This window comes from Glycine max, chromosome 17 (assembly GCF_000004515.6).
Source record: "Glycine max cultivar Williams 82 chromosome 17, Glycine_max_v4.0, whole genome shotgun sequence".
NCBI classification, from domain to species: Eukaryota; Viridiplantae; Streptophyta; class Magnoliopsida; order Fabales; family Fabaceae; genus Glycine; species Glycine max.
Genome location: NC_038253.2, coordinates 9,617,878 through 9,645,813, shown reverse-complemented (window position 1 = coordinate 9,645,813; position 27,936 = coordinate 9,617,878). Strand labels below are relative to the sequence as shown.

Genomic DNA, 27,936 nt, shown 5'->3' with positions numbered 1-27,936 from the left:
TACAATCCACCATCATATGTTTACCTGTATTTCACAAATTAGCACATGCTTAACTTGTTACTTATACTCAATTTCAATCACAATTCATAATATACAAATAGTATTACATATATAAATAACTAAATAGAGAAATATTATAATCATGAATTTACAAAGTGAAATATAATCAAACAAAACTGCATCAAAGATTCACTAAAACATTCGAAGAACCATATAGTTAAATGGATTTTGGCCAGTTTTAAAGAATAACAATATGAAATGATATATACACTCATACTAAATATTAAAACTAAAATAATAATCAAGAATGTCTTTCTGTTAGCCTATTCTAATTCCAAATGATAATATTGATTTCAAACTATATATAAAAAATCCTAAAAAGCACGAAGAGGGGAAAAATACAAAATCAATATCTCATTTCCTCATAAAGTAAATCAATATTCTATTTCACACTCAACATAGGAACATATCAATTTCAAAACAATTTTGCATCGGGACATCAATCAGTCCGTCAAACATAATCAAATCGCGAATAAAAGAATAAGAACATAATTGAAATTCACAAAACAACCCAAAATTTATCCTCTAAGGATCCCTATATATGTTCATTCTAATCCTCAAGCGTGAGTAATGCATCCATTACCTCTAAGCGGTCTCACTTGTGTAGTCCGATAGTGATAGCGATGTCTCTGGTAATTTCCTAAGATTCCTCAAGTTTTTCTCTAGTTGTTCTGTTAGGATTTCCAAAGCATTAGAGAGCACGATAAGGGATTAAAACCTCAATTTCACTCTCCGTGTTAGGAATATTTCTCTCTCTACAGACATTATTTATGAAATTTTCACGGTTTGAATGTGAGAAAATGAGTTCTGAAAGTGGTGTACAAATTTCAGAATGATCTAACGATTAAAAAATTCAAGATCGTAGTTTTACTAGAATAAATTTAGATATATATATATATATATATATATATATATATAGGAAAAAAGAAGTAGTGAGACAGAAAATGTGAGAACGAACTTGGAAGATAAAAAGAGTGATTTATAAGTAGGATACTCTAAACTTATTACTTAATCTATTTTTCTTATTTTATAAGAAAAAAAAAATCTATTTTACTATTTTATTAAATAAATAAACAATTAAAATATTATTTTATTTTCTAATAATATAAAACTCTTATTTTAATTCAAAAACTCTTTTTATTTATTTATTTAATTTCTAAAAAACTTTATTAATTTTTAAATAAAACTTTTTATTTTATTTTACGGATAACCAGATGTTACAAATTTAACCTATAAACTAGTTTTAATCCATAGGTTTTTAAACTATATTTCGCCTTCAAACTTGCAGCTCCAAATTTGTGCTTCTGCAGACACAGAAACCCCTCATTCACATGCTAACATAATTTAATGTTAAAATCAGATATTTAGATGAAGGGCTATTTTCAAATATGTACACAACTTGCAGTTGCAGTACTGTTTCCACATATTTAATAACAAATGAAATTTTGTTGCACAGAAAGTTCATAGATTTGGATACTCATTGCCGTCTGCACAGAAAGTTGTGGAATTTGGAGCCATAGTTACTGGTTCCAAGGCCTAAAGCTTCCAACTTTGTTTGATTTTCTGGTAAATACCACTTTTTTCGATCAATTTGGCTTTCTTTTTGTTGCCCACCCAGATGGGTTCGTGTTAGGAACTGTGTCTTGGTTCCTAACTCCTATATTCAGGTACCCTTTTGATGGATCTTGTTGAAATTGAAGTTGTGACTAGCACCATGATTTTTGTTAATAGTTTTGGTTGCTGAGAAAATGCATGAAGGGAACTATGTGCAATTCTGGATTTTGCTTAAGCCTTTGTTCTGAAAACTTGTTCGGTTCTTAGTCAAAGTAACATAAGTAGTTGACATGGTTGTTTGACTGAACTTTCTGCTTTGGCACTGTTCCGGAGAAAAGGTTTCAAGTGTTATAGTTGTTAATTGCTATCCTTCTTTCTTAGTTTCTGGTATGCAATGAGTTACACACCTCATACTTGTTTGTTGTTAATACTACCCCAAAATAGAGTTATATAAGCAAACTAATGCATTGTTTTGTGTTTATTTGTTAGGCTTTTGAGTTCTCTGTAAACTGGGAGAGAGATTTCATGTGTGAAACTTGAATTGAACTTCTTTGATCAATGAAGATTCTGCTGGTTTTCTAGCAGGAAATGGTTGTCAGAGGTGGTGTTGATCATTTTGATCATTGAAAGTTTGTATTATTAGTGTTTTAATCGGATATGAGTCAGTCTCCTTCCTTTAAAGTTAAAGAAGAACTTAGTCCCAGTCTTGATCCAGAGTCTTTACAGAGATGGATTGTTGCTTTATGTGCTATAAGGTTTGATCTTGAACAAGGCCAACTCGTAGAAGTATGTTATCCACCTGGTTGTCTTACACATGATGAGGAACTGGAGATTGCTTATAGTTCGTTTCCAGATTCTATTTCCCAGCAACAAAATCGCTCCACCATTCATGATTGTATCTTCTTTTTCCGATTCCGTAGGCACCTTAAATGTCAAACCAGCAATGCCACTCATTCCAAGATAACTGAAGTGGACAAGGAGTTTTCTCTAAAGTCCATAGATAAAAATAGTGTTAGTAAAAGATTATCCAGTACAAGTAGTGGTAATGTTTCTAAATACATGTATGGCTTTGTCTTTAATAGACAGAGACACGATGAGAGGCTAAAGCGAGGAGGGGAGCAGAAGTCTGTGGTTATTTTGTCCCACAGTCCTTATTCTAGTGTGTTCAGGCCTTTATTACAAATTGTAGGTCCCTTATATTTTGACATTGGTAAGATAGCACTGGAGCATATTGCTGCTTATGTTTCAACATGGCCTGCTCCTGTTCCTGGTAAGTTAATGGATCTTCCAATTGGGAATACAATGCTTAAAGTGAACCTGCCACCTGCACACAGCTTGCCCATGGAAAATGGAGTATCTCTTGATGAATCTGCTGCTCCTGTGGCTCCTTTTCTTCCTAATAATCAGTATATCCCACAGGGCCTTTTTCACGATTCAGATCTGTTTGGTGCTTTTCGTGGCCTTCTATTGCAGCTTTGGTTGTTATGGGAGTTGTTACTCGTTGGTGAACCCATTCTTATCATTGCACCAACCCCTCCCCAATGTTGTGAGGCCGTTGCTAGTCTTGTGAGTTTGGTTGCACCATTACTTTGCAGTGTTGACTTCCGGCCTTATTTTACTATTCATGATCCTGAGTTTGCATGCTTGAACTCAATTCGAGAAGGGGAAACCTTCCCCCCAATGGTTTTAGGGGTGACAAATATTTTCTTCCTTAAGGCTCTCCGTAAAATCCCCCACATTGTCTCAGTTGGTAGTCCACCTCCTAGTTCAAACAGGGTACCCCTTTCGACTAGGTCTTCTACTGGAAAGGTTTCCAATAGACCTGAAAGTCTTGGGCTTCAACAACTTTCCCTGCAGAAGTTTTCTCCTTCAAGTTTATTGAATGCAATTAAGCTACGGAGAGAAGGTCCTCTTTGTCTCATGACACAACATAAGGAAGCCATTTGGACTACATATTCTGCCACAACTAAGCCAGACACCTCTATTTTAAATAGGCTTATAGATGCTGGCATGTCGCCAAGAGTTGAGGAGTCAATGTCAGTTGTTAACAATGAGATCTTACGGCGACATTTCTTGGAGCTCACAATTAATTTTTTGGCCCCTTTTGGTCTATATTTTAGGACTACAGCGCCATTGGAAGGATCTTCTCCTTATGTAGATCCTCCTTCTTTGCCTCCATTTAATGCTGATGAATTTCTTGCAAGTTTATCAGCCAGAGGTCCAGGGAAGTTCATTTTGAAGCGAATGAAATCTAACTGGCTTGACTTCTACAGGTAATGAATTTTATTTGCAAGATTTGTCTTGTACTATCATTTGCTGCCTACCTCTCAGTATGATAGTCTTTTACAGTGTGATCTTGCACTAAAATTTTAGTTCCTCTGACTTCACTTATTAGATTTATGGTCTTTATGGTTCACATGAACCTTTTTATCAGGCGGTTCCTGAACGGACCCAACTTCATGCCTTGGTTTCAGAGGAGGCATGCTGTAGCTGAACAGGAACAAGATAGATTGTGGAGGCATGCAAGAATGAAAACTGATATACAGCATCTTATATCTAAAATGTCTGAGTTGGAAGTTGTGGATTCTTTCTGTGTTATAGAGAGACTTCTGCTTAGAGAATTACTGGTAAACTACCCTCCTAGGGTCCTCCAATTGTGCTTTCAATTGACAGTGCCTTTCTTTTGGTATTTTCCCCTCACCAAGACAATCTTGTGACATGTGTCTACATCTATTTTAATTAAAATTACTTTCACTGTTTTCATTTGCAAAGGACTAAGTATCTAATCTAATGTATTATGTCACAAGTTTAGAAGGTGTTTTATTAGGACTTGGACCCTTTTTACTAGCAATTTATATCTAGTTTTGGATCCAACAAGATAAATGATCAAATTGAATATACCAAGACTGATGCCAACACAAAAGTATATGACAACTGAATATGTCTTATTATCCTGGACATTGTGGGGAAACAGTCATCGAGGAGAATGCTTGCTTGTGTCACTCATCCAGTGATGGGTGGCGGCAGTGTGTGAACAAGGAGCAACTAGCTTAAAACTAGGGTAACCAAAACTATTTAAGAAAAAAGGAAATTTTCATTAACTTCTGTGAGTCCCAAATACATGTAAACAAGCTTAAATAAACATAAGAATAACTGTCATGACATCTTAGCCATCGACGTGGTCATTATTATATGAAAGATCTATGGCTAGATTCGAATAAAATCCTTAAGCTTGGAAGGAGGCCTGGTCTGACATTTGGGCCTTGCTGACGATGAGCCCAATTGGTCCTACTCCTTGGGTCTTGTTGTGGGTTGCTATCATCGAGTTTGTGAATAAGAAGAGATTGTGTGTCAGATACCATGAGCCTTTGGCTAATAAGATGTTTTGGGATGAAAGTTTTTGCCATGCTATCTATAAGAAAACCTATCATTTGTATTTTCATGGATTGACATAGCATTGCTTAGGCTCAAACATAGTTCGAAAAGTTTCATTGGCCTTTTGATAGTATATCTGCTCATGGCTGTGCATTATTATTCATTGCATACTGTGCTGCAGGATATTGTTATATGCGTAAAACCTAGGATTGTTTTAGCTGTAAATCACACATACACTGTGCTTTTATATCTCTGTCAAATGTAATTATCAGCTGCAGCAACCTGGAAATGGAGGTATTGATTCCACGGCAACTTGTCACAAACTAATGGGAGATCTTCAGGCAGTTTTCAACGCACTTACAAAAGATATGCAACAGCTCATGATTTCAAATCCACAAAGGGCATCCCTCCTGCAAGGTAGCCCAGAATTGACAAAACTTTCAGCACACTCACTTGTTCAAGCCGGGGATGCGTCTTCTACATCACCCACTTGAATGGTAAAAGCATGAAAACAGGTGGTCTTCCTATGGTCTCGAAAGACACTTTTCCTTTAAGTCACCACTTCTGTCTGATTGAGAGAATTTGTGACCTTTGACGAGCCATGGGGTAAGACTTATTTTTGCAGACATTTTATTTTCCTGTTTATGTCGTGCGATTCATTTCAATAGAACGTGTTTGCTGATTTTTATATTGTTCTTCAGATAAACAGTTGTGTGATAACTGCAATTTGATTGATCAATCCACTTTGAGAAGCAGACATGAGAGAACTTGCCTCTTGACAAACATACATGGAAAATTGATTTATTTGAAACTAGCCAGGTTGTAAGCTTGCCTTTGTCGGTTATAATTGTGGCTTCATATTGTTTCTATTATGAAGGACCAAGCTGTAAATTATTCACTTTATTTTAGCCTCTAGTAATGATCTCTATTCCATGCTTTCTACAATTCCAAAATTCTCAATGTATGCAATGGATTATCTCTCGAGCAAAGATTCATTTACATGGGTTGTATCTTGTTGTTTTGTATTTGGAAATACAAAGCAAAAACAAACTAAAAGAATAATATGAAAAGGCAAAGAAACTGAACATTATATTTTTTATAGCAGCAAGCACACAGATTTCAGAAATTATATTGCTCTTTATACAGAGCTAAAGTGTATCTGACAATTAAAAAAAGAAACTACAAATCAGTGCTCTCAAAAGCATAACATAACAGAAAACATTACTATAATATCACTTAAAGACTCTGTTTACCGACAATTACTTAGTAACCTCCATAGCTGAATAACTAAGGCATTTTCTAACATGTTGCAACCCTCACTGGCAGTTTCACATTGCTATTTACGAGTCACTTTGCAGCATCCATATTTTTAATAACTTAAAAATATTGATAAAACAATGATATTAATATGGTGACAATTGTAATTTGCCGAATTGATGTGTGGTTACAAGACCACTTTAAGAAAGGTATGGAAACTAGCAAAAGCTTATTACAATATCACTTAAAGACTTCGTCTAACTTACACCCTTTGAAATTTTTTAGCCATAAGATATATATAGATATCAACGGTACAGAATGTCCGTGTGTTGGCTTTCATAAATTGTCACTACAACGCTTACCAGGGTCTTCTCCAAGAAGAGAGAATTAAGTGCATTGTTTGGAAACAGAGACCAAGAACATGGTTTTTCATGTCAAAACAATTGTTACTAGTTGGAGTTTTTATGTTTGGCTGTGCAGCGTGTTTCTAAAAACGCTCTACATAGCAATATTAGATAAAACAAAACAAGGACTATGTAGCAAAACAAGTAAAATAAAAATAAAGGACCAATTGAAAAAGTGCATGCATGCTCCAATCATCGTGTGGTAAATATCTAAGACTGCCTTACAGTTACATCTCACCTCCTGTGAAACGGTACACACTTTCTGAGAAGTGTGTAAAAATATCCCTAGTAGAAGTGTATAAAAATAATGATAATTTGGCATTTTAAACTTAAAATTTAATATTTATGCATTTATATTATTATTAAATCACAAATTATTATTTAAGTTACTTTAAAATAAATATTTTAAAAGTGAATGATTACAAACTAATGCTAAGGGTCTATTTAATCTGAGAGAACGTTTTCTATTTTTAATGATTACAAATATGTGACTTTGGTTTTATTTTATATTTTATGTTTATAGATTTGTCCAAAAAATAATGCAAACAACCAAACAGACTTTATTGTCCAACATACGGTTGAGAAACCGGAAAGATGAGAAAGATTTTACAATTATGATCATTATTATCATGATTATGATTATGATTATTATGACATGTGTCAACCATGGCATCTACTTGTCATATCAATGCTCGATTTGCTACATCCTGTTGTATTTATATAGCGTGACTAAGGATTAGGACCCAGATTTATTTGTTTCATGAAAAGAAAGCTGAAGCTATGTGGTACATGAAAATTTTAGGATGTGGATACTTTGTCCACCAATCAATTAGGTTGCACCACGGAGTTATAATATTGATTTGGTTGAAGAGATTAATGAAAAAAAGTAATCATTGATTCAAATCTTTTTACTAATAAAAATTAACAATTAACGTTCAACAGTAAAAAAAAGAAAAAAAAAGAAAGAGAAAGGTAGGTTGCACTGTATTTTGTTTATTATGCCTACCATTTTAGAGTCACTAGGCTGCAATGGAATTCAAAACCCTCAATACTAAACGTAACTCAGTGGAACCTACCTTTGTTAACATTTTCCATAGCATCATTGATTGATAACTGAGTCTGAAACAAGAATGTGTGGTATCAGTTTTATTTTATCTGAGAAGTGAGATACTTCTAAGAAGTTGGTGCTCTACCGTGCCCCAACTAGCTGGGGTTATATATATCATATCAGTAAATGAAAAGTAGTTATATGGTAACATCGCCATGTCTTTATCATAAGGAAAATATTTTTGTTGTTGCTTGCTGATAAAATTGTACTACTTTTAGACGTATCTGATAGATGTCACTTCTAACTTACATACGCTAAAGGGAAATTAGAAATTAATATCTGTGATTTTTTTGTATGTGCGTAAATTCGTTGATGTATAAAAATTATTGACAGGATTCAAAAACAGCTTCAGAAATAAATTCAATGGTGTAAAATACTAGTATAGAAAAATGACGACAGTTTTGGAAAGATAATATATAAGTTAAAATATAATTTTGATTCCTCATCTAAATTTCTTATTTTAGTTTAATTTCTAAAGTTTAAAATGTTTCACTTTGATATGTGTTAAGGTGTCTCTATGATTATTAGACTAATTAAATTAGTCCTTTTGTTAGTTTCTCATATTAATTAATATCTGTGAATTTGGTGACATGTAACAAATTATAAAAAATGTCATATGTCAAAACATATATCATATCAGTTAAAATTAATATTGTTAGTAAAAAATACTATTTTGGTTTAACATGGCTATTTAATAAATTAACAAAGTAAAAGAGTATTAACTTAATATGTCAAACTTTAAAAATGGAGAAAAAATTATATTTTAGCCAATGACCTTGTTGTGGTGTGTGAAAAATTGACTTGAGAATCTATTCCCGTTCTTCCAAAACTGAGGTAAAGGGAGAATAGTATTGTAGAAGTTTCGATTGATATAGTGCAACTTGACGTTGTATTGTACTATCCTTAGCTTCAACTTGAAACGGTACATATAATATTTTTTGATGTGAACACTATTCACTTTATAATATTAGTGCGTGGATGTGGATAGTATTCTTTCTTCTTGCTAGTTTTCATAATGTAAATGAATAGGTTCCTCTTTGCGAAAAAGGAAACTAGCAAATGTGGTTCATATTATCCCAGAGCAAACGTGGAGAATTCGCCACGTCTCTAGTTTTCTTTTTTCTTTCAATAAGACAAATACTATAATTTCATTAGAGGGTACGGGCACGTGTCATGTATTATGTGAAGTTTGGATTAGGGCAGCATGATATCAGATTTGAATTTTATATCCTGATAAAATATAGGTGATGTTGTTTGATTAAGTTTATTACATGCCGTGAGTGTTTAATTTTTAATAAAATATTTTGATAAATTTTATCATTAAACTTATTTATACGAACTTGTAAAAAAGTTTGTAAGTTACTTATTTTTATAAATGTAATTGAACACTTGTAATTTAAATTTAAGTGTTTATATGATAAGATTGTGACAAAATAAAATCTAATTAAGTTCTTCTAAACACCCTCTTTAATGGCAAATTGTAGGTTGAAACTTATACTCTTGTCTCCTCTAATTGCTTTACTATATTCAGCGGTGTCAGATAAACTAAATGAGTACACTCACTGTCAATTCAATTCAAAGCGGTAATTAAATGGAAACAAGTGACAAGAAAATTTTAGCCGTGTTGGAGAATTACAAGTTATACCTAAATCATTCAATAAGAAGGGAAAAATAACCCATACCTTAATGAACTTGTCTTTATACCCAGTGGTCTATTCATTTGTATGGTCGAGATTCCATTTGATTATGGTTGTATTACAAAAAATTCTATTGGCCCTACTATATACTTATTCATAAATGATGTAGGTACATTGAAAAGTTTACACCATTTTAATGCTATTTTCTTCTTTTACATAATTAAAACAAAATTCTAACAATTTTTTCCCCTAAACAAACAAAATATAACTATGATGTAATATTTGAAAGGTGTAAATAAATATTACTCACTCATTTACAGACTTTGGTCAGTATAACTGAGTGAGATTTTACAGTAATATGCAAACAGGAAAAAAATAATATGAATGAACATGTTACATGACAAATTACACATCCCTTCAATTACAGAGTGTGGTCCTCTTGAAATTGATTGTTTGATACCACTTTACTTCTTATCCTACACACATTATGATTCTTCTCCTTATCCTGCGCATCCCTTCAGCTACTTTGTTCAATAGAGACAAAAGTCCACACACCAAAAAATGACTTACGCTCCCATCTGCTACCAATTTCACCATTCTCATCCTCCAAAGTTGAACCATAATTTCAAATCCAACCAAGAGACACCATGTCATCAAGTGGAACCATTTGGAGCTATGAGGAAGAAAAAGCATTTGAGAATGCCATAGCTATGCATTGGATTGAGGAATCCTCAAAAGAGCAATGGGAGAAAATTGCTTCAGCAGTTCCCAGCAAAAGCATGGAAGATGTGAAGCAACATTACCAGGTTCTAGTAGAGGATGTAAGTGCAATAGAGGCAGGTCACATATCATTCCCAAACTATGCTGCTTCTGAGGAAATCACATCTTCAAATAAGGACTTTCATGGCTCTTCCAAGGCCACAAGCTCAGATAAAAGATCAAATTGTAATTATGGACGTGGTTTTTCTGGGTTAGGACATGACTCCACCACTCATAGTAGTGGTAAAGGAGGCTTGTCAAGGTCATCAGAACAAGAAAGAAGAAAAGGAATCCCATGGACTGAAGAGGAACACAGGTAATTTCCAATTACATTTATAATAACTATTAACTCACATAGTAAGAAACTTCTCTTACTTTATATGCTCCATAGTTCATATATATTCCATTAGCCGGTCATCATAGTAGTCTTATTTGATTCAAACAGAATTGTTCTGATGTGAAAGACACCTGATGTCTCTACCAAAAAAAAAAAAATGGGAATCCAGGTAAGAGTAATTACTAATTAACAAGTTTCTTGTTTTGTTTTTCAGGTTATTTTTACTTGGTCTAGAGAAGTTTGGAAAAGGAGATTGGAGAAGCATTTCAAGGAACTTTGTGATATCTAGGACTCCCACTCAAGTGGCAAGCCATGCACAAAAGTACTTCATAAGGTTGAATTCAATGAATAGAGACAGGAGGAGGTCTAGTATCCATGATATCACTAGTGTGAACAATGGAGATGTGGCTAATAACCAAGCACCTATTACAGGGCAGCATAGTAGCACAATTCCTTCAAACACAATGGGTGTAGGACAATCCCTTAAGCATAGAGTTCAGGGTCACATACCACCTGGTTTAGGCATGTATGGAACACCAGTTGGACATCCTGTGGCTGCTCCTCCAGGGCACATGGCATCTGCAGTTGGCACTCCTGTCATGCTTCCTCCTGGACCCCACCCCCATGCTCATCCTCATCCACCTTATGTTCTTCCTCTTGCTTACCCAATGGCACCTCCAACAATGCATCAATAACAACTCTTTTTTTCTCTTTCTTATTTGTAGTTAGGTTTTTTTCTTCTTTCTTATTAGTATGGAATTAAAATCCTTTCTGTGGAAATTCATAAATATGTTGTTTTAAATTAAATTCTACTCTTAGTTTAAGCAAGGAAATTGTTGAATGGATCCAATGGTACTTAGTTTATGTCAGTATAGAGTTAGTTTAAATGCCAACCCCTTTTTTCCAATGTAGATGTAATCCTAAGAATTGCCTTGTGGTGTATATGGAGATAGATATGGATTTAAATACCAAGGAAATGAATTTCTCTTTATCATCAAGTTTGTCTATTGTCATGTCTCTATTACCTTTCACCCTTGTTCTGGGTGCTGGAAATGAATTTCTCTTTATATATATATATATATATTCTGGGGCACTTGCCTAATCATTCAAGTTGAGAAGGTAATGGATGCCGTGAAGAAGGGACTGGTAGAGACGCATGGAAATGAGTGAGAATGGAGCCGTTACAGGCACTCAGGCAGTTATTTTTTTTGGTCCACAGAGTTAGAGATTAATTTTCATATACTATATACTACTATTTAAGAGTTTAATAGTTTTCTGCTAAAACTTTTATATTTTCAGTTAATTAGAAGTTATTATACTATAATGCTTAAAGTAATTATTATAAATTCAATTCGACAATCTTACTAATCAAAACAATATATAATTAAATAACAATATAAAAATATACATTCTAACTAAATTCATTATTTAATTAATATTAAAAAATAGCTTTATTTTGGTTTGGAGTTTTTATTTTTAATCTTTCTATCCCGATTAATTTATTTTGGGTCTTTGCAGTATATTAAAAAATATATATTTTTTGCTTTGTCACACCATTGTACTTAAATGTTATATGTTGAAGTCCCATGAATATTAATAAAAAAAAATTGGCAGCAAATAAGCTATTTTCTTACTTCAAAGTTTATTTGAGCTTCTAAGCTATTAACTTATTGTTTATTTTTTCTATTTTTATCCTCATTTTTTTTATTAAAATTCTTCCTTTGTTTTGCCTATATTTAGAAACCCTTTACACTATCTCTCATCTCATAAAAAATTATATAAATTCATTTGTATTATCTATTTCTATTCAATAAAAATATTTTTAAAATAATAATAAAATTATTGTAATTTTTCATATGAAAATTTATTTAAAATAAATTAAAATATAAAAGTGATATTTGTTAAAAAAAATGTAGATACAAAATGTAGAATTATAGTCAAGTAGTTAAATATAGTCTTTTATGACATTTTACACTTATCATGCAGTTGGATAATTAAAATAAATGCTTGTTTCTTAGTTGTTTTTTTTTTTGTTGTTTTTTCTATTTTACTTCAATTATAAGAACTCGCTTCATTGTTTTTTTTTTTTTTTTACAACCATGAGTCAAAAAGACAATCTTATTCAAATTACAAACTTCGTCATAATAGTAGGACTAACTCATCTATTGAAAATTTTCTTAAATAAGATTTGAAGATCTTGTTTAAAAAGAGAGAATTAGGCATGCATCATTGAACTAATCATTTGTTAGTTTTGTTTATTCTATCATTGTTTTCACATTGAACACAATTGCAATATAAACATGGGATAAGTGTGGAGAGAAATTAGACTTTTGTTTACTTTGATTTTATAATTTATTTTCTACTTTTAGTGATTAAACAATTGCAATATAAATTATAGAAAGGCTAATAATGCGGCAACAACTCAGACGTGCAAATGGTCAAAAAGGTAAATAAAAAAATCATCATTATTATTTATGTTCACTTGATATACTTTTATCAATTCTAGCTTGAGATCATATATATCATTTGTTTGATTAGAAATGCACAGTTTTGGAATTGGCATATCTATGTAATTTGATTTGATTTGCTTTTTGCCTTGTCTTTAAACACATCTTCTACTTTAGAAAGATCGTGCAACTTATCACTTATTCTTATGTTCACTAAATTAAATGCAAACAATAAGTAACTTGATCTTCATTAAAAGCATTCAAATTCATATTGAGTCAAGCACAAGATATCTGAGTTTTATAGAGGAGAGAGGGAGGAATTGGTGGCTTTATGTCTACTGCTATATCTATGTCTATGTTTGCCATCACCTCCATTCCATCTCCATCCTCTGGCTCATACAAAGAACCCTGGACTGGAAACCCTCAAATTATTTCGGACAAGATCCACATATACAGCTCAATAAAGTTCAGTTCGTGTAAAGGGTGCCAAACAAGATAGGCAACAATTTGTTTGCTTCCATTGTCAGCTGTTCCGTAACAGTAGAGATTAAGCATATTAAGTCCCCCAGGACAAAACCAAATGCAACTTACCACTTAAGCTTAGTCCACAACTGGCAGAACCATTGTCTCCCAAATTATACCAAGTGGCTACTGCGCCTGACCAACTGAAAACTCAGTTGTAACGTTCAAGAATGAAAAATTCTGTACGTATCAAATTGAAAGGTTATGCTTCTCAAGACTATCAACCAGTGGATGAAAGCCACTTTATTGAGATGGTTATATAAATAACTAAAAAACAAGGCCACAAGACAGCAGCATATTAACCCATGTTAAGATAGATCTTGTTTTCAGTTTTACTTCAACTAATGCCGCAAAAGTATTCAAACTTGTTTATAAGTTTTTGGATTTAAACCAGAAACAATGAAAATAAAAGATGACATGTCACCACCACACATCTTTGAATTTGCCACAAGTTTTTTTTGTTGGAGCAGAAAGTGCTTTAATTTCTCATATTTCCCAGTTGGTAAACTATCAAAATTCAATGATCAAACAAGGAACTGGGAAATCATTTTTATCCTTTAACACTTGCCACCCTCCCCTTCTTTCCCCGATTTGTCTCACCCTTACGCACAAATCTATCATTTGCACGATCAAACAAAAATCATATTGTCCTGAAGATGGAATGTACAGCATGCTGATAACTACTATGTATTTCCCATGCTTACAAAATTCATCAGCTCAACATAATTTTGATTTTACATTAAGGTGGCCGTTCAGAAAATGGAATAATAAACTTTCGTCCCCACCTCCACATTGGAACCAGAATTCGGTGTCGTTTCTTAATATGTTTCCCTACAAAATAATAATAATAATAATAAATAGTAGTGCTAATAAGGTATTTTAAATTGAAGCTTCCCTAAAAATACTAGATTCTAATATCTCTCAGAGTGCACAGTATTGGTAGAGCAGGAAAAAAGATACCGAATTTCCCCCTGCCCACAAGTAATCCCACCATTCGTCCCCATTCCCCCAACTAGTCCATATATATATATATATATATATAAAAGAAATAAGGTTGTGTGAAATTCAATGAATACAAATCAAAGACAGTTCCTTACTTTTTTTTCCAAAACAGTACACCCTCCATTGTGACTCCAAAGTCACAAAAATGGGACCCAGGGCAGGCCAAAAGTTCATCTGAATTTTGAGGACTTCCAAAACAGTTTGCAGGCCAGCTTTGGAAGGGAAACTATTTTCCAGTTCACATCCAGGACTCTCACCCAGTAATACCTGTTCCAATAGAACCCAAGTAAGAAACAAAATATATCAAGGAGAAATATGCTACGATATATCATTCTCACATGTCACAACCATGCAACAGATTACATACATTAAATTAAAAATAACCAGCCAAATACAACCTTTTATCCTGAAGGTGGTAGAAGAAATGAAAGAGGAGGCACAGCGCAAACAGAGATCACACTAACGATAATGAAGAGCAAAAGAATTCACCTTGATTACTGCAGTTGCAGAAGATGATATAGAACGAAGATTATAGCTGCAGTAACATGTATGTAAATCAACATGAAGCAAAATACAAAGCATAGTGGGATAAAAAAGTGTGAAAGGCATGAGCTACAAACCCCCCCTCAAGAATAACAAGCAATTTTCCGCCAGAAAGGGCATTCAACATATGTGTCATATGTGCATAGCCAGAGGGAGTAATCTGCATCATTGACGAAAGTTTCAGATTAAACCTCATAAATTATGATTTACTGTTGTAAAATTTGGTTATTTTAATTAAAGTATATTGAATGTTTATAACCCTTAATCAAACAGTAAAATGCACTTGAGTTCTTTATTTGGCAATTTTGTGTAATTTATTGCACATTACAGCAAGTGATTTAGTCCAATTAATCCATTCATAATTTTTTTTTAAAAAAAGAAATAAAGATTGAAATAGTAAAAATCTTACATCGCAACATCCTAGGGGATCACCTCTTGCAGCATCAAATCCAGCAGATACTATGGTAAAATCTGGATTAAACTCAGCAGCTGAAAAAGCATGCCCACTCATATTTTATGTTTTTAAGAGGATATTGTATATTTTAAGAGATACAGCCCAGGGGATGGGAAGAATAGAATATCAATATCATATTATACAATGCCACTTATTAAGACACACATGCTACAATCCAATATTCCTAAGCACCCTAAATTAATTTTCATTCCCAAATAATTTTGAAATTCTTGCCAGTTAGCCGTTGCCAAAGAATTTATCTTCCAAGGCAGCGTGCAAGGCAAATTAGATCAATAACCAAAAGCATATTATTGATCATATATAATCACCTTTTGACAAATAGTTCAAATGTTTATCATGCTTACCAAATAGGTTCCAGAACATTAATTATCATTAATGAGGTCATAAAAAAGAGGTCAACTTATAGTTGATTTCATTCACCATTTGTTCGTTTTCTTCCTAAAAGACAGTTCTGAAATTATTGATCAATTCATCATCCAGGAATCAAATTAAATATATTTCAATAGGCCACAATATATGCTAACCTATAGGAAGGACAACATGCTGAAATGAAAAAATATAGTCATTGTCACCAACTCCTCCTCGACTCCATGGAATATTCACACAGTATCCTTCTGCACCCATACTACCAACCTGAAAACATGAAAAAGGACTTATGACCACTTCTCAAAATTTGAATTCATTAGCCACTATTCCTCCTATAATTCATAATTCATGAAATACAAAGGTCAAAAGACTGTCAAGTTTCAGGAAAAAAAAAAAAGATATCAAGGCAAAATAGACGAAACTTTTAAAGATGTATAGGCATTTTACACCCCAAAAGAAAAAATGGCACAACCAGAGCACAGATCAAAGTAGAAGAGGCAAACTAAAAATCCACTCAACCAAAAGCACACAGCAATAACAGCAATATAATTTCAACATTGAGCATCACTATAAAAGGTATATTGATCTTCCAGAATTTTACAATGAAACAATATGCTGGATTTCACAAAACCAAATAAAATCCACAAAATCAAATCACATCTGCACTGCAGGACAAAAGTAAAACCTACTCTGGCTAGATTCTGCTAGTCGTGAAGAATAGCCAAGTTACGTCACTCAATGCAATACTTATCTTCATCCCGTTATAAATATTTTAAAAAAAAAACTTTACCAAATAAATAATAATAATAGTATTTCCACAAATACCAGACCAAAAAGCACCTGGCTAAGTTGGCCAGCAGCAGCAGTTTAATTTGAAAATTTGTCTGCAGTCATGTACCTCTTCAGCAGCTCCAGTACCAGGATAAAATTTTCCTCCCTCGTGTCTATGCAATGATATATACAAGACCTATGGGAAAGAAAAAACTTGTTAGCACAGGAAAAATCATGAAAAGATTAGTAGCTTAGTGACTAAAGACACAATAAAACTTTAAAAAAATTATAAAAAAAAGTAGTGGAAAACATAAAAAAGAAAGGGGAAAAAGAGCAAGAATAGCACGTTGCTAAAATTTCATCACACAACAGTTAGAGAAAGCAAACAAATTATAATATTAAACACAGCTCACCGATTTGTTTTGTTCAAATATTTCTTGTGTCCCATTTCCGTGATGAACATCCTGTGATAATCATGAAGCTCAATCAACTCATAATTTAATAAGGGTGTAGCCCCGGCCTTCAGGAAAATCACACAATTTCAGGAAGGCATATTATGAGTAGCAACATTACCCAATCCAAAATTAGCACCTTCCTAGCCCCTGCAGCTTGAGCTGCCAATGCAGCCACAGCAGCATTATTGTGAAGGCAGAACCCCATTGCATGTCTTACACCAGCATGATGACCAGGAGGCCTAACCTGATTTATAGAGGGAAAAAATAAAATTAATAGTTAATAGATAGCAACCTTAAACTGCAACTAATGATGATAGTTTTCAGAGGTAACTCAATGATTCATACCAAAGCAAATCCATTTTTGGCTCGCTCAGAAACAATTGCTGATGCTAGATCAGCACATAACCCAGCTGCCAACCTAGCAGCAAGTGCTGAATGCTCATTGGCATATGTGTCAGAAGTGAAATAACTGCAATCACAGAGACATTAATCATAATTTTTTTTTTTGGACAGCGAAAGTAGTTTTTATTAGATAAAAGTACCAGAGGTACTAAAGATACATTATAGTTATAGATAGGCATTAATCATAATGAATACATCCTGTCAACATAAAGCAAAAAGCATTAAGCATCCTAACACTAAAGCATTGAATAGAATCCCATAAAGTATATAATATTCAATTAGAGGATCTGGATCCAGGTAATGGTCCAGGAGATTTCTGCTTAGGTATAAAAGTAAGCAAAGAGAACCAAACAGGGTACAAGTCTTAAAAAAGAGAAATGCTAACAACACACTTCTATCAACTGAAATTTATTAGAAATCACAAATTTGTAGATCTCACTTCTTATTTAATGAGCCTCACTCATGATTTTGTAGTTTCTAATAAATTTTAACCAAGATTATTTGCACTCTAAAAAACAGGCAAAAAGGAAAAATAAAATATGCATTTGAGAGAAACAGAGAGTGATATTAACACACCTAGAAAGTGATTCGCTTGTAACTTCCACAGATTCAATATGCTCCAAGGAATGAACCTTTAATTCCAATATGGTAAAGGATAAGATTGGGTGAGGATCCAAGAGTTACTTAATAGATTTACTGGTAGATAACAGAAAGAGGGGAGCCAGAAACTACAAACAAGTTTTCCTATTACCATAAACATAGAATCTAAAAGACAACTACAATATGCTATATATATTTTTGAACTGGAAGTTTTTAAGAACTAATAATGGTATTGGTGATTAATGGTGTCAAATAAAAAATGGGGTGTGACAAAGCAATTACATGAGTTTTGGTCCTATTATCTATGGGTTTGAATCCTTCCAAACCAGTACATATCATTAATACACCCTACCTAACAATATTAAGCATATATCAGTAACATTAATGCGTAGTAATTGAATTGCATTTGTTTGCAGCCCAGGCCCTACTGTATCTCACATATTCTTCAATAGAAAAGTAATGCATAGGTATTAGAAATATGTACTGCAGCATATTCATTCAAGATAAATAGAAATCAATTACCGTAATAAGTTCTTCTGGTGTGATTTCTCTAGCAGGAATTGAATAGCATTTTCCAGGAAATATGCCTGCATGATCAATAAAAATATATCAAGACTGGTAGTAGTAACGCTAAGCTGTAAATTTTGATGGTAATAGATAAATACCAGCTCTAGCAAGACTAGCAGCAATTGCTTGAAGACGATCTGGCCTCTCAGGATGCAGAGTGGATTTCTTTTCAACCTATCCTAACCCAAAAACAACTAGAAAAGATATCATATAAACAGACATATAAGGTACACCAAAATGTTTCCAAAATACAGTAATCCCCAGTATAAAGCCACACTGCAATCATTCTGCTGCATGTATAAGGTACACCAAAGTGTTTCCAAATTACAGTGCACTGTACTGAAACTATTGCACGGTGTATTGTAGACCATAGATCTAGCAATCAAGCTTTTTCCAACTTAAAAGAGTGGAAAAAGAAGAGGGATATAGATATGAGAAGACTCAGGTTGACTGACAGCAGGTCAAATGAGTATATTTGTCCCACAATTTTTTTACCTTGCTTCCCTACCCTTATTCAGATATGGTGTTGCCAGCCATAAATACATAAACTCTTGCAATTATAAGGAGATCATTATGGGTAGTACAGTACAGGAATAGTCCGAGAACAAAAATGGGAATAGCACTATTTCATATACAAAATTTAAAAGATTGTACATACATGACCTGCACATTTGAGTATACTTGAAATTATTAACTAAATTGGAAAACAGTTTTTCAAAATATGAGTAGATCCTTGGAAAGAAAAGGCCCCTACTTTGATATATTATCAACCTAAAACTGCACTCTGTCCTCACACTTGTCTATAACATTCCTAGAGTAGGGTGAACACTGAAAATCCTCTCTTCCAGTTAAACATATTCAGAGAGCACAAAACAAAACCAAAGCATTAGTGTTTCTAGAAAATAAAAGAATTTTTTATGCTTTCTATGATTGGATATTAAACCAATTTGACAAGATCTATATGAGGTAGTGGGTTACTAATAAAGCATAGCATCAATTTTGATATGAGATAAAAAAAGACATAACAAATATTAGCTGAACCATACTTCTGCATGTAACAACATTCTCTCATCAAAGCCGATTGCTGTAGAACTATTTGCCACTAATTCCTGTGAGCCAACATCTACAAAGATATAGATAAAAAATAAATTTGGAGTTTATACCACATTAGACTGAGAAAAGAGTAATCATATCTTAACTAAGAATCAAAATATGTAGTTGTGGAAACCTTAGCAAAGAAAAAATATCTGTAGATTACAATGGCAGACTGGCCCTGCCGGCTATTTGGAAAATCTATAGAAACAACTATCATACTGGTCACCCTTAATTTGAATTTATAATATTAATACTGATACCCAGCCTGTCTAAATTGTTTTTGCCATAGACAAACACTCCCTAGGATTTTAGTTATCCTACACATCTCTATTTTTAAAACCTACGATAAAAAAGGAAAAAAAAAAAAGGCATTCAACTAGAAAACTTCAGTGGAAATTTTGAAAAATTATATTTTTTTCTTGAATTTATGTTTTCAAAATCACTAACAAAAGGTTATATGACTTTGAATCCAATAACTGCCTTTTGTTCATTTTATTTTATATTTTATGTCTTTCAGCATCTTTTCATCACATTGCCTTAAACAGATAGGATCGGATATAGCTAAGGGACCAACATGTTTTTAACTATATATATAAAGGGTTTTTCTTAAAATGTTGAGTTAGTTCAGTTTTTCCTTAATAACAGATATTTTTCTTCTATATTCCATACATTAACCAGAAGACCAACCCACTAATAGTTATGTACAGATCTCATTGTCCATTCTTTTCTCCCCTTGTTTCGTGAATGATACTGATTTAACCCAAGCTCCCACCCTACATCACCCCACTCTGCTCCACATGAAAAAACTAAATAATAATAAATTTTAGTGACAGCAGAGGAAGCTACAAAGTTTATAATAACAAAAAACCCTTGGCTATGACAGCTTAAAATGACCAGCCATTAAGGAAACCATTTATTGAACTTGAAAAATGACAGTTTGACAAGATTTGTAGCCGAAACCAATATTATTTCTTGTACCAAGAAAGCATGTTGAAAACCATTTGGATTCAATTACAACTATCACAATTATTAGCCAAACATGCATATACACCTTTCAGTCCTTTAGCGATCCCCTGGACTTCAGTCAGATTCTCATCTTGGGCTAAAGGAGATGCAAAAAACCCATGGCTAAGGATTTTAGAATCCGTATGCTCCCCGCATATCTGCATGTACAAGGTAGCACTAAATCATTCACCAAAACAAAGTGAAAAAGTGCTTCAAAACAAAAGATAGAATACTAGTTTATTAATTACCACCAAATAAAGACACATGGATCATGATTGATAACTATCCATATAAGAATAAGGCTTCCTATGCGCAAAAAATAAACTCGTAATAAAAGACATGGCATAAAATACAACACAAGGTAAATTACAAACATACGTAGCAACAGTCATCGTGATCGAGGTTAACCATGGTACAATTTCTGCAGAACCACTTTTTGATTTCAAAATCCATACACTTGTGTAACTGAAACGGCTCCCAATCACTGTCTTCGTCGTCAAACACGCCATCATTTTGATATATGTCCTGAAAGGTCAAATCCTTCTGTTCCTTCTGCAGCCTGGCTCTCTTTGCAGGCTAAACAACACAGCCACACATGAAACACAACATGTTTAAGAAACAACACACAACACTAAGTAGTTACAATTTCATAAAAAAAAAAGGCTTGAATATGTTTTCCATACATGTAATATACTCCTTTTTCATAAAAAATTATTTATTTATTTATTTTACTAACTAACATTTTCAAACTTTTATTTTTTATGTCTGTTATTAGTCTAAGTTCGTTAAACGACGATGTGACACTCTATTAGTCTGTCACACCATCACTTAACTACCATCACTTAACTGATGATTTGACAATGTGGCCCTTTGTTAGCTTGCCATGTAATCACTAACCAAACTGAGACTAACAGCTGCCAAAAACAAAAAGTTTGAAAATATCACGCAAAAAAAATTTAGGTAGTAAACTGAAAAAAAGATATATTATAGGTATGAAAAAAATATTTATGCCAAAAAAAAAAATTAAGGGTGGTCCAACATGCACATACAATATCAGGGTCAGCAACTGCATCATTGGCATCGGAAACCTGAGAAGCTTGCTTGTGAAGACTGTTCTCAGTCGTTTTGAGAGCTCCACTAACCATTATTCGAAAACCTAGCAAGCAGCTACCACATTTCCTCAGAGTAAGACAAAGTCACCACCAAAATTACACAACAGCAAAAGACAATGCTCCTATAAATAGGGGCAAGAAATTCAACGAAGAAAAAAAAAAAGAAAAAGGGGTGAGAAGGGAAGTACCTTTGCGAAGGAAGCGGTTGGAACTAACTGGGAATTGAAAGAGGGAGAAGTGAAGAAGAGGGTTTAGTGAAAAGAGTAGGGTTCATAATGTTGGTTTGGAGGAAGTACCCGTGTGTGCAAGATTCACCGTTTGACGTATTGGCTTAGGGTACGAAGGGAACAACACTATTATATGACATGTTTTTTCTGTTCTTTTTAGGAAATATGAATTAGACAAGCATAGACCCAATCTGAGGCCCCAAATACACTGGACCTGAGCTGTCTGGTTTTTTAAATGGTCCCACTCCAATACAATCCCTTTTTAAATATTTTCAACTTAATCGCACTCTTTATTCTTAATTTTTTTTTTACTTTTTTAACTATTTTTATCACCCATTTTTGTAAAATATAAGAATATATCAATTTATTTTTTTCTATTTTTATAATTTGATCTCTATCCCTTCTAATAAAAATGTTTATTAATATTTTGATCTCTATCTCTAATTTTTGATTTCATATCCTACTAATTTAATTCACAAATTTGGTTCCTACTTTATATAAAAAAATGGGTGTAAAGTTAATATTTCAGGACATTGACAAGGTTAATATCACTCTTCAATTGTTAATTGCATCCTGGAGACCAATATTGCAAGATTTTAGAGGATTAAATTTGTGAATTAAGTTATTGGAGAATCAGATGGAGATCACATTTATAATTTTGTCAAATGTAAAATAAAAAATAATAGTGTAAAATCTAAAATATTTATAAAAAAAAAATAAAGAAGGGCTAGCTGCAGCATATCACGACAGGGACAGGATTTTGAGACGCCTTAGGTTTTTGTTTGAATCAAAAACCCTAAACCGCTAAACAAGTCTCATTCTTCCCCTGTTGGAATCAATATCGACCGTTGCCAAGTCGGATTCACTCGAAATCCCCTTCTCCGTTTGATGTCGCCGCCGCCGCCGCCGCCATCACTAAGCTCCGACAGTGTTCAATTCAATTCAATGTTGGACGAGAGCAAGTTCGAGGTGCACCTCAAACTCTGGGCCCTTCGAATCCCTTGCCAACATTGCAAGCTCGCCACGAGAATCCTCAACGGGTCACTACCTCTCTCTATCTTTCTATTCACTCTCCCTTCTCTCTTTCTGACTTCCCTTTCCATTCATTCTGCAGTTACTTGCTCGACAAGCCCCGAGTTAAACCCATCGCCGAGGACCCAACCTGTGACAAAAACCGTTACCTTATACTCTCTGACAATGTTCATAATCAAGGTATGTATGTGTTAGCTTTTGCTTCTGTAGAAGAATATCCATTTCTTTCAGCGGAAATTCTTATTTTTTTTTACTTGATTTGCATGTTGGAGGCAGATTTATCTGATATTCCAAAACAAAAGCTAGATGAGCTCAAGGGCTTGTGTGAGATTGAAATTGTGCCCTATTCGTTGACTTTAGGGTATTCTCACTGGAGTGCAGGCGAGTCAGGATTTTCTTCTATTAAACCATACTGCTGATGCTGCCTTTAACCTTTTGTTTATGAAATAGTTTCTTCAAAATGTTTGCAGTAACTCTGATAAAAAAAAATCATTTTTTACTTATAAAAAAATAAAAGGAAATTACAGCTTTCTTATTATTTGCCCAAGTGATGTGGTGTCTCTATTACGCTGAGTTGTTATTCCGTTGCAACACTAGTTAGAAGCATTCTTTTTGTAATGTCCTGATTTATTTCCTTTTCCTACATTGTGCTTTCCTCCATTCTAATAAATTATTGTGATTTGTATTTGTGTTTGTAGATCATGTGCTGAAGCAGATACTGCCTACTGGAGTGGAGGTGCCTTCGTCCTTTGAAACAATTGTTAAGTATTTAGAATTAGAATTTATGATCATTTTGTGAATGGCATCTGACATGTGTTATTTCACATTGCTCTTTCTGGGTTCTAAATACTTTTTTTTTACTGTTTTAACTGTTACAAATATAATTTATTTCATGTCCTTTTTTTTATCAACTCGATGCATATGATTTGTAAATTCATTAATTATGATTCCTTCAAAAGGGAGTAGTGAGCCTTCATTTCTGTTAACAATTAAATCTGTTTGGTCAGCCACTGATGGTAAACTAACATCTGTCCTACTTAAACAGGTCAAATTGCCCATTTAAACCTACACGATGAGTTACTTCCCTACAAAGATGTTATTGCAAAGGTTATTTATGATGTATGTATGACTTCATCAAGGTTTAAGTCTTATTTTCAATCTTCTTTTTTTTTTAAAGCATTCTTTGTCTATTTACTGCTGCTATGAAATGCACTAATCTTGTTTACTTGTATGATACAGAAGATGTGTTTGTCTTCACTGAATTCATTCCTTTTAATTGATTTTGGTTTGCAATAGTCAGCATTACATCATTCTCTTTTTGGGTAAATAACTATTGCTGCAGTATAAAACATTTCCTATTCTAAATCCCTGTTTAGTTTTTTTTTCTATTGCCCTGTCTTACTTTGTTAATTTTGTAAAGTTTTCTGTAAATTAAGCATTAAAATCTTTGATCCTGTTTGACCTCATATCACTACTACTTTGAAGACAATGTGAATAAAGAGCAGAAGAGGAATTTGGACTGTGCAGTGCTGTAACAACCTTGTCTACATGGCAAGGAGTATGGCAAAATGAGGTAACTTGTTAGCAGCAGTAGAGATAAAAGGGGAGGGAATGATCTGGGAGAGGTAGGCCAGAGTTAAGTAAAATGGAGAGGTTTTGAGTTGGTTTGGGTTATTCTGTGCATCTGTAGAATTCCCTTGTTATCTTTGTTTATTTTTTCTTGCATTTTCAGAATTAACAAAAATTTTGCTTGTGAGGAGCATGATCTCCGGTCTCCCAATTTCTACTCTAATTATGAGTTCCTATCGGATCTATTTGATGCTTCTTCCTCATTTTAGTACTATGTTACTGACATGTACATCTGTGTTAGTTTATGCATGTTTGAAGCAAAATGAATGATGTTATCACTTATTCTGCAGATTAAGAGGCTACATTGATGTCTGCATTTATGTTTGAATAACATGCCCTTTACATTGCTATGAAGATGTCCATTTGAAGATTCGTTTATGAATTTTAACTTTAAACTGTTAAGCATGCTACATGTTCTTCCTATTAATTTTCATGTTTTCACTATTCTTTCAGAAAAACTATCCAAGAATCAAAACTATTGTTAATAAAGTTGGAACCATTACAAATGAATTTCGTGTGCCAGAGTTTGAAATTTTAGCAGGAGAGCATAATATGATTACAGAAGTGAAGCAATATGGTGCCACTTTTAGGCTTGATTACAGATTGGTTTATTGGAACTCGAGATTGGAACATGAACACAAAAGGTTAGTCTCAATGTTCCAAGCTGGACAGACCATTTGTGACATGTTTACTGGTATAGGCCCTTTTGCCATTCCTGCTGCACAAAAAGGATGCATAGTCTATGCAAATGATTTAAATCCGGATAGCATTCACTATCTGAGGATTAATGCCAAAATCAATAAGGTTGATGATCGCATTTATGCATACAACATGGATGCTAGAAAATTCATCTCCCAGATGATGGAAGTTCCAAATAATGAAGTTACATTAGAAACCTCACATGAAGTTCCCATTTTGGATACACGAGACAATGCTGAATCAAATTCTGAAAATGAGTTGCTAACTGGTAATCTCTTTTTGGTAAACAACTGCAAGTATCTTAATTATGATATGAGAAAATGTTCCTTGGTAATTAATACTAATATTCCTGCTGTAGTTGATACCAAAGACCTAGGAGATAGCAATAATAGTGGGTTAGAGGATGTAAAGGGTTCAACAAGGCACACTGCTACATCTGTAATTGCTGGTAAAAGATCTTCTACTAGTTATCATGAAGGTATTCTACAGACTGCAACATCACATCAGGCTGTCACTAGATGTAGCTGCTACTTGATCTTCTAGCTTGGCAAAGATTTTTACAATTTTAGTTATAGATTTAAAAGACATAAAATATTTTCTATAATAGTCCCCATCTTTTCTAAGAAAACATTTGCAACATTGATAACAACCTGTAAGGTTGAAATTAGAATTACAGCCGTTTTCATTTGACAGGGAATGGAGAGGCTCATGGAACTGACATTCTTGAAGGTTGTAGGAGAAAAGGAAGCACAAACAAAAGAATGAGAGGCTCTGAAATCTGTGTCACAAAAACTTGGGAACATGTTGATCACGTAATAATGAACCTACCTGCATCTGCTGTTCAGTTTCTAGGTACAACGTCATTTGATATAATGTGCCTTTTTCTTTTTACAAATTATGTGGCCTTATTTCCTTGGTTGTGGCACTTATGTTTTTTCCTTCTATTAGGATTTAGGAGTATTCGAACATGTTCCTTTGCTTAGTATATTAAAACTGTAGGCAGTTTCTCTTCCACCCCTAGGTTGGTGAGCAGCTCTACTGTTTTAAGTGAATTTAGATTGATATATATTTAAACATGTATATTTTTTATAATCAATTTTGTGAGAATTTTTTTTTATCTTGCTTCATTTTTTGTGAGGGATGGATCCATTGAGCTAGCTATCATAATTTAAACCAAGATTCATTGAAGACATTATTTCGTAGCATATTGTTTATTGTGTGTTCTACAATGTGGTTAAATGTATGCAGATTCGTTTACAAGACTTTTTTTTATAATTTCATTACCATTTTAAGATTTATAGACATATATCTGACTGAAGATATGCCCTGCCAGATGCATTCAGGGGATTAATCCAGAAGAAATATTGGAAAGGATGTCTACCATGGATTCACTGCTATTGCTTCATTAGGGCGACTGAAACTCCTGAGACTATAATAGCTGTGAGTTCATTCTGCCAATAGTCTTTCACATTTTCCTTTTTCTATGTTAAGGTTAGAATATCAATGACTTTACTGTTTTTTGGTATTTAAAATCTTCCATTCATCTTGATGGCTTAGGTACCTACATTTTTGTTAGCTATTTATTTGGATATGAACAATGATAAAATGTGTGTATGTTATTTGTTTGGATAGTTTATTGAACTTTATCTTGCAGGTGGCAGAATCTGCTTTGAACACTCGTATACAAGACTCAACATTTCATAGGGTTAGGGATGTGGCTCCAAACAAGGTATCAGTAATTCATCAATTTTTAGATCATTTTGGTAACCAGTCATTCTTCTAGTTTATTTGTAGAACACTAGAACTTGTATAATCACACCTACTCATGGCTTTTGCTTTTTATTTACTGTGCAGGCAATGTATTGTTTAAGCTTCAGGTTGCCAGAAGCATGCCTTAAAGAAGATAGTCAATAACATTGTCCTTGGTGATGCTGAAGGGAAGTTAGCTTTGTGTAATACTACCTTAGTTTTCAGGGTTTGACAGGGGTGCATTGATGGATCCAGACATTCAGTGCCATGTGTCAAATTTAACAGAAGGAATAGGCCATGTTCATTGAAACTATAGAGTGGGATTCATTCTTCTTGAGATGGATTTTATTCCTCTACTTGTGTTTCAAAGCAAAAAGTGCCCAGTTGACTGCGTTTGGTATATTCTTTGGAATTATACACAGTGAACAATAATATTATTGTATCTTGCAGTGTATGGATTATTCCACCAACAACTACTCTACTAAAATTGTGGGCCAAGCACAAAATCTGTATAGTGCATGAGTGCTTTTTGGATATACAGCAAAGTTGAAATTTTTTGGCCTCTTGGCTGTAAATCAAGCAAAGCAACACTTTTTTCGCAATTATAACGGTTCACTAAATTGTATAAAAAAAACTGGAATTTTCTATCAGAAGTATTAAATTCAATTAATATATTAAATATTAGTTTACTTTTTATCGGAAAAAGGGGGATGAGTACTGGACTAATGCAATCTTAAATGATATCAT

At 33.5% G+C, this 27,936-nt stretch overlaps 4 protein-coding genes across 11 annotated transcripts; 3 read left to right on the top strand and 1 right to left on the bottom strand.

Moving 5' to 3' along the window:
* The first annotated feature begins 1,312 nt into the window (after nt 1-1,312).
* Nucleotides 1,313-5,934, top strand: LOC100790861 (protein DENND6A). 3 transcript variants are annotated; one of them, XM_006600718.4, is made up of 6 exons: nt 1,336-1,626; nt 1,792-2,001; nt 2,104-3,887; nt 4,049-4,241; nt 5,262-5,595; nt 5,691-5,934. In XM_006600718.4, the coding sequence occupies exons 3-5, from the start codon at nt 2,272-2,274 to the stop codon at nt 5,481-5,483; spliced, it is 2,031 nt and encodes a 676-aa protein (XP_006600781.1). In that variant the 5' UTR covers nt 1,336-1,626; nt 1,792-2,001; nt 2,104-2,271; the 3' UTR covers nt 5,484-5,595; nt 5,691-5,934. The 3 variants fall into 3 exon arrangements, with proteins under 3 accessions (XP_006600780.1, XP_006600781.1, XP_006600782.1); XM_006600717.4 differs by lacking the exon at nt 1,792-2,001 and having other exon boundaries at nt 1,313-1,626; XM_006600719.4 differs by lacking the exon at nt 1,792-2,001 and having other exon boundaries at nt 1,336-1,727.
* Nucleotides 5,935-9,946: 4,012 nt separating this feature from the next.
* Nucleotides 9,947-11,527, top strand: MYB109 (MYB transcription factor MYB109). Its single transcript, NM_001248965.2, has 2 exons — nt 9,947-10,470; nt 10,706-11,527. Exons 1-2 carry the CDS (start codon nt 10,043-10,045, stop codon nt 11,184-11,186), a joined length of 909 nt encoding a protein of 302 aa, NP_001235894.2. The 5' UTR covers nt 9,947-10,042; the 3' UTR covers nt 11,187-11,527.
* Nucleotides 11,528-13,816: 2,289 nt separating this feature from the next.
* Nucleotides 13,817-22,287, bottom strand: HDA17 (histone deacetylase). Of its 4 annotated transcripts, none has more exons than XM_041011175.1 (19): nt 22,042-22,266; nt 21,791-21,908; nt 21,589-21,655; nt 21,120-21,317; nt 20,788-20,899; nt 19,688-19,764; nt 18,740-18,815; nt 18,597-18,661; nt 18,051-18,106; nt 17,418-17,541; nt 17,191-17,316; nt 17,031-17,081; nt 16,745-16,813; nt 16,005-16,113; nt 15,415-15,494; nt 15,083-15,165; nt 14,952-14,997; nt 14,558-14,729; nt 13,817-14,291 (listed from the first exon to the last, which is right to left on the bottom strand). In XM_041011175.1, the coding sequence occupies exons 4-19, from the start codon at nt 21,192-21,194 to the stop codon at nt 14,200-14,202; spliced, it is 1,413 nt and encodes a 470-aa protein (XP_040867109.1). In that variant the 5' UTR covers nt 21,195-21,317; nt 21,589-21,655; nt 21,791-21,908; nt 22,042-22,266; the 3' UTR covers nt 13,817-14,199. The 4 variants fall into 4 exon arrangements, with proteins under 4 accessions (XP_040867109.1, XP_040867110.1, XP_006600776.1 ...); XM_041011176.1 differs by having other exon boundaries at nt 21,791-21,897; XM_006600713.3 differs by lacking the exon at nt 21,589-21,655 and having other exon boundaries at nt 22,042-22,265.
* Nucleotides 22,288-22,814: 527 nt separating this feature from the next.
* Nucleotides 22,815-27,643, top strand: LOC100790336 (tRNA (guanine(37)-N1)-methyltransferase 2). 3 transcript variants are annotated; one of them, XM_006600712.4, is made up of 11 exons: nt 22,815-23,120; nt 23,195-23,292; nt 23,389-23,493; nt 23,811-23,873; nt 24,158-24,231; nt 25,195-25,708; nt 25,799-25,888; nt 26,134-26,292; nt 26,774-26,880; nt 27,095-27,169; nt 27,295-27,643. In XM_006600712.4, the coding sequence occupies exons 1-11, from the start codon at nt 22,969-22,971 to the stop codon at nt 27,352-27,354; spliced, it is 1,497 nt and encodes a 498-aa protein (XP_006600775.1). In that variant the 5' UTR covers nt 22,815-22,968; the 3' UTR covers nt 27,355-27,643. The 3 variants fall into 3 exon arrangements, with proteins under 3 accessions (XP_006600775.1, XP_006600774.1, XP_014625523.1); XM_006600711.4 differs by having other exon boundaries at nt 22,816-23,120; nt 25,799-25,918; XM_014770037.2 differs by having other exon boundaries at nt 22,979-23,120; nt 23,385-23,493; nt 25,799-25,918.
* The last annotated feature ends 293 nt before the right edge of the window (nt 27,644-27,936 follow it).

Excerpts from the sequence above, each read along its gene's own strand:
- LOC100790861 (XM_006600717.4), top strand. The coding sequence starts at position 2,272 with ATGAGTCAGTCTCCTTCCTTTAAAGTTAAAGAAGAACTTAGTCCCAGT. Across the intron at positions 3,888-4,048 it reads AACTGGCTTGACTTCTACAG|GCGGTTCCTGAACGGACCCA; the intron begins GTAATGAATTTT and ends CCTTTTTATCAG. Across the intron at positions 4,242-5,261 it reads TTCTGCTTAGAGAATTACTG|CTGCAGCAACCTGGAAATGG; the intron begins GTAAACTACCCT and ends TGTAATTATCAG.
- MYB109 (NM_001248965.2), top strand. The coding sequence starts at position 10,043 with ATGTCATCAAGTGGAACCATTTGGAGCTATGAGGAAGAAAAAGCATTT. Across the intron at positions 10,471-10,705 it reads TGGACTGAAGAGGAACACAG|GTTATTTTTACTTGGTCTAG; the intron begins GTAATTTCCAAT and ends TTTGTTTTTCAG.
- HDA17 (XM_006600713.3), bottom strand. The coding sequence starts at position 21,886 with ATGGTTAGTGGAGCTCTCAAAACGACTGAGAACAGTCTTCACAAGCAA. Across the intron at positions 15,166-15,414 it reads ATCCCCTAGGATGTTGCGAT|ATTACTCCCTCTGGCTATGC; the intron begins GTAAGATTTTTA and ends TCAATGATGCAG. Across the intron at positions 14,998-15,082 it reads CTTGTTATTCTTGAGGGGGG|CTATAATCTTCGTTCTATAT; the intron begins GTTTGTAGCTCA and ends ATGTTACTGCAG.
- LOC100790336 (XM_006600711.4), top strand. The coding sequence starts at position 22,969 with ATGTCGCCGCCGCCGCCGCCGCCATCACTAAGCTCCGACAGTGTTCAA. Across the intron at positions 23,121-23,194 it reads GCCACGAGAATCCTCAACGG|TTACTTGCTCGACAAGCCCC; the intron begins GTCACTACCTCT and ends TTCATTCTGCAG. Across the intron at positions 25,919-26,133 it reads TTCTACTAGTTATCATGAAG|GGAATGGAGAGGCTCATGGA; the intron begins GTATTCTACAGA and ends TTCATTTGACAG.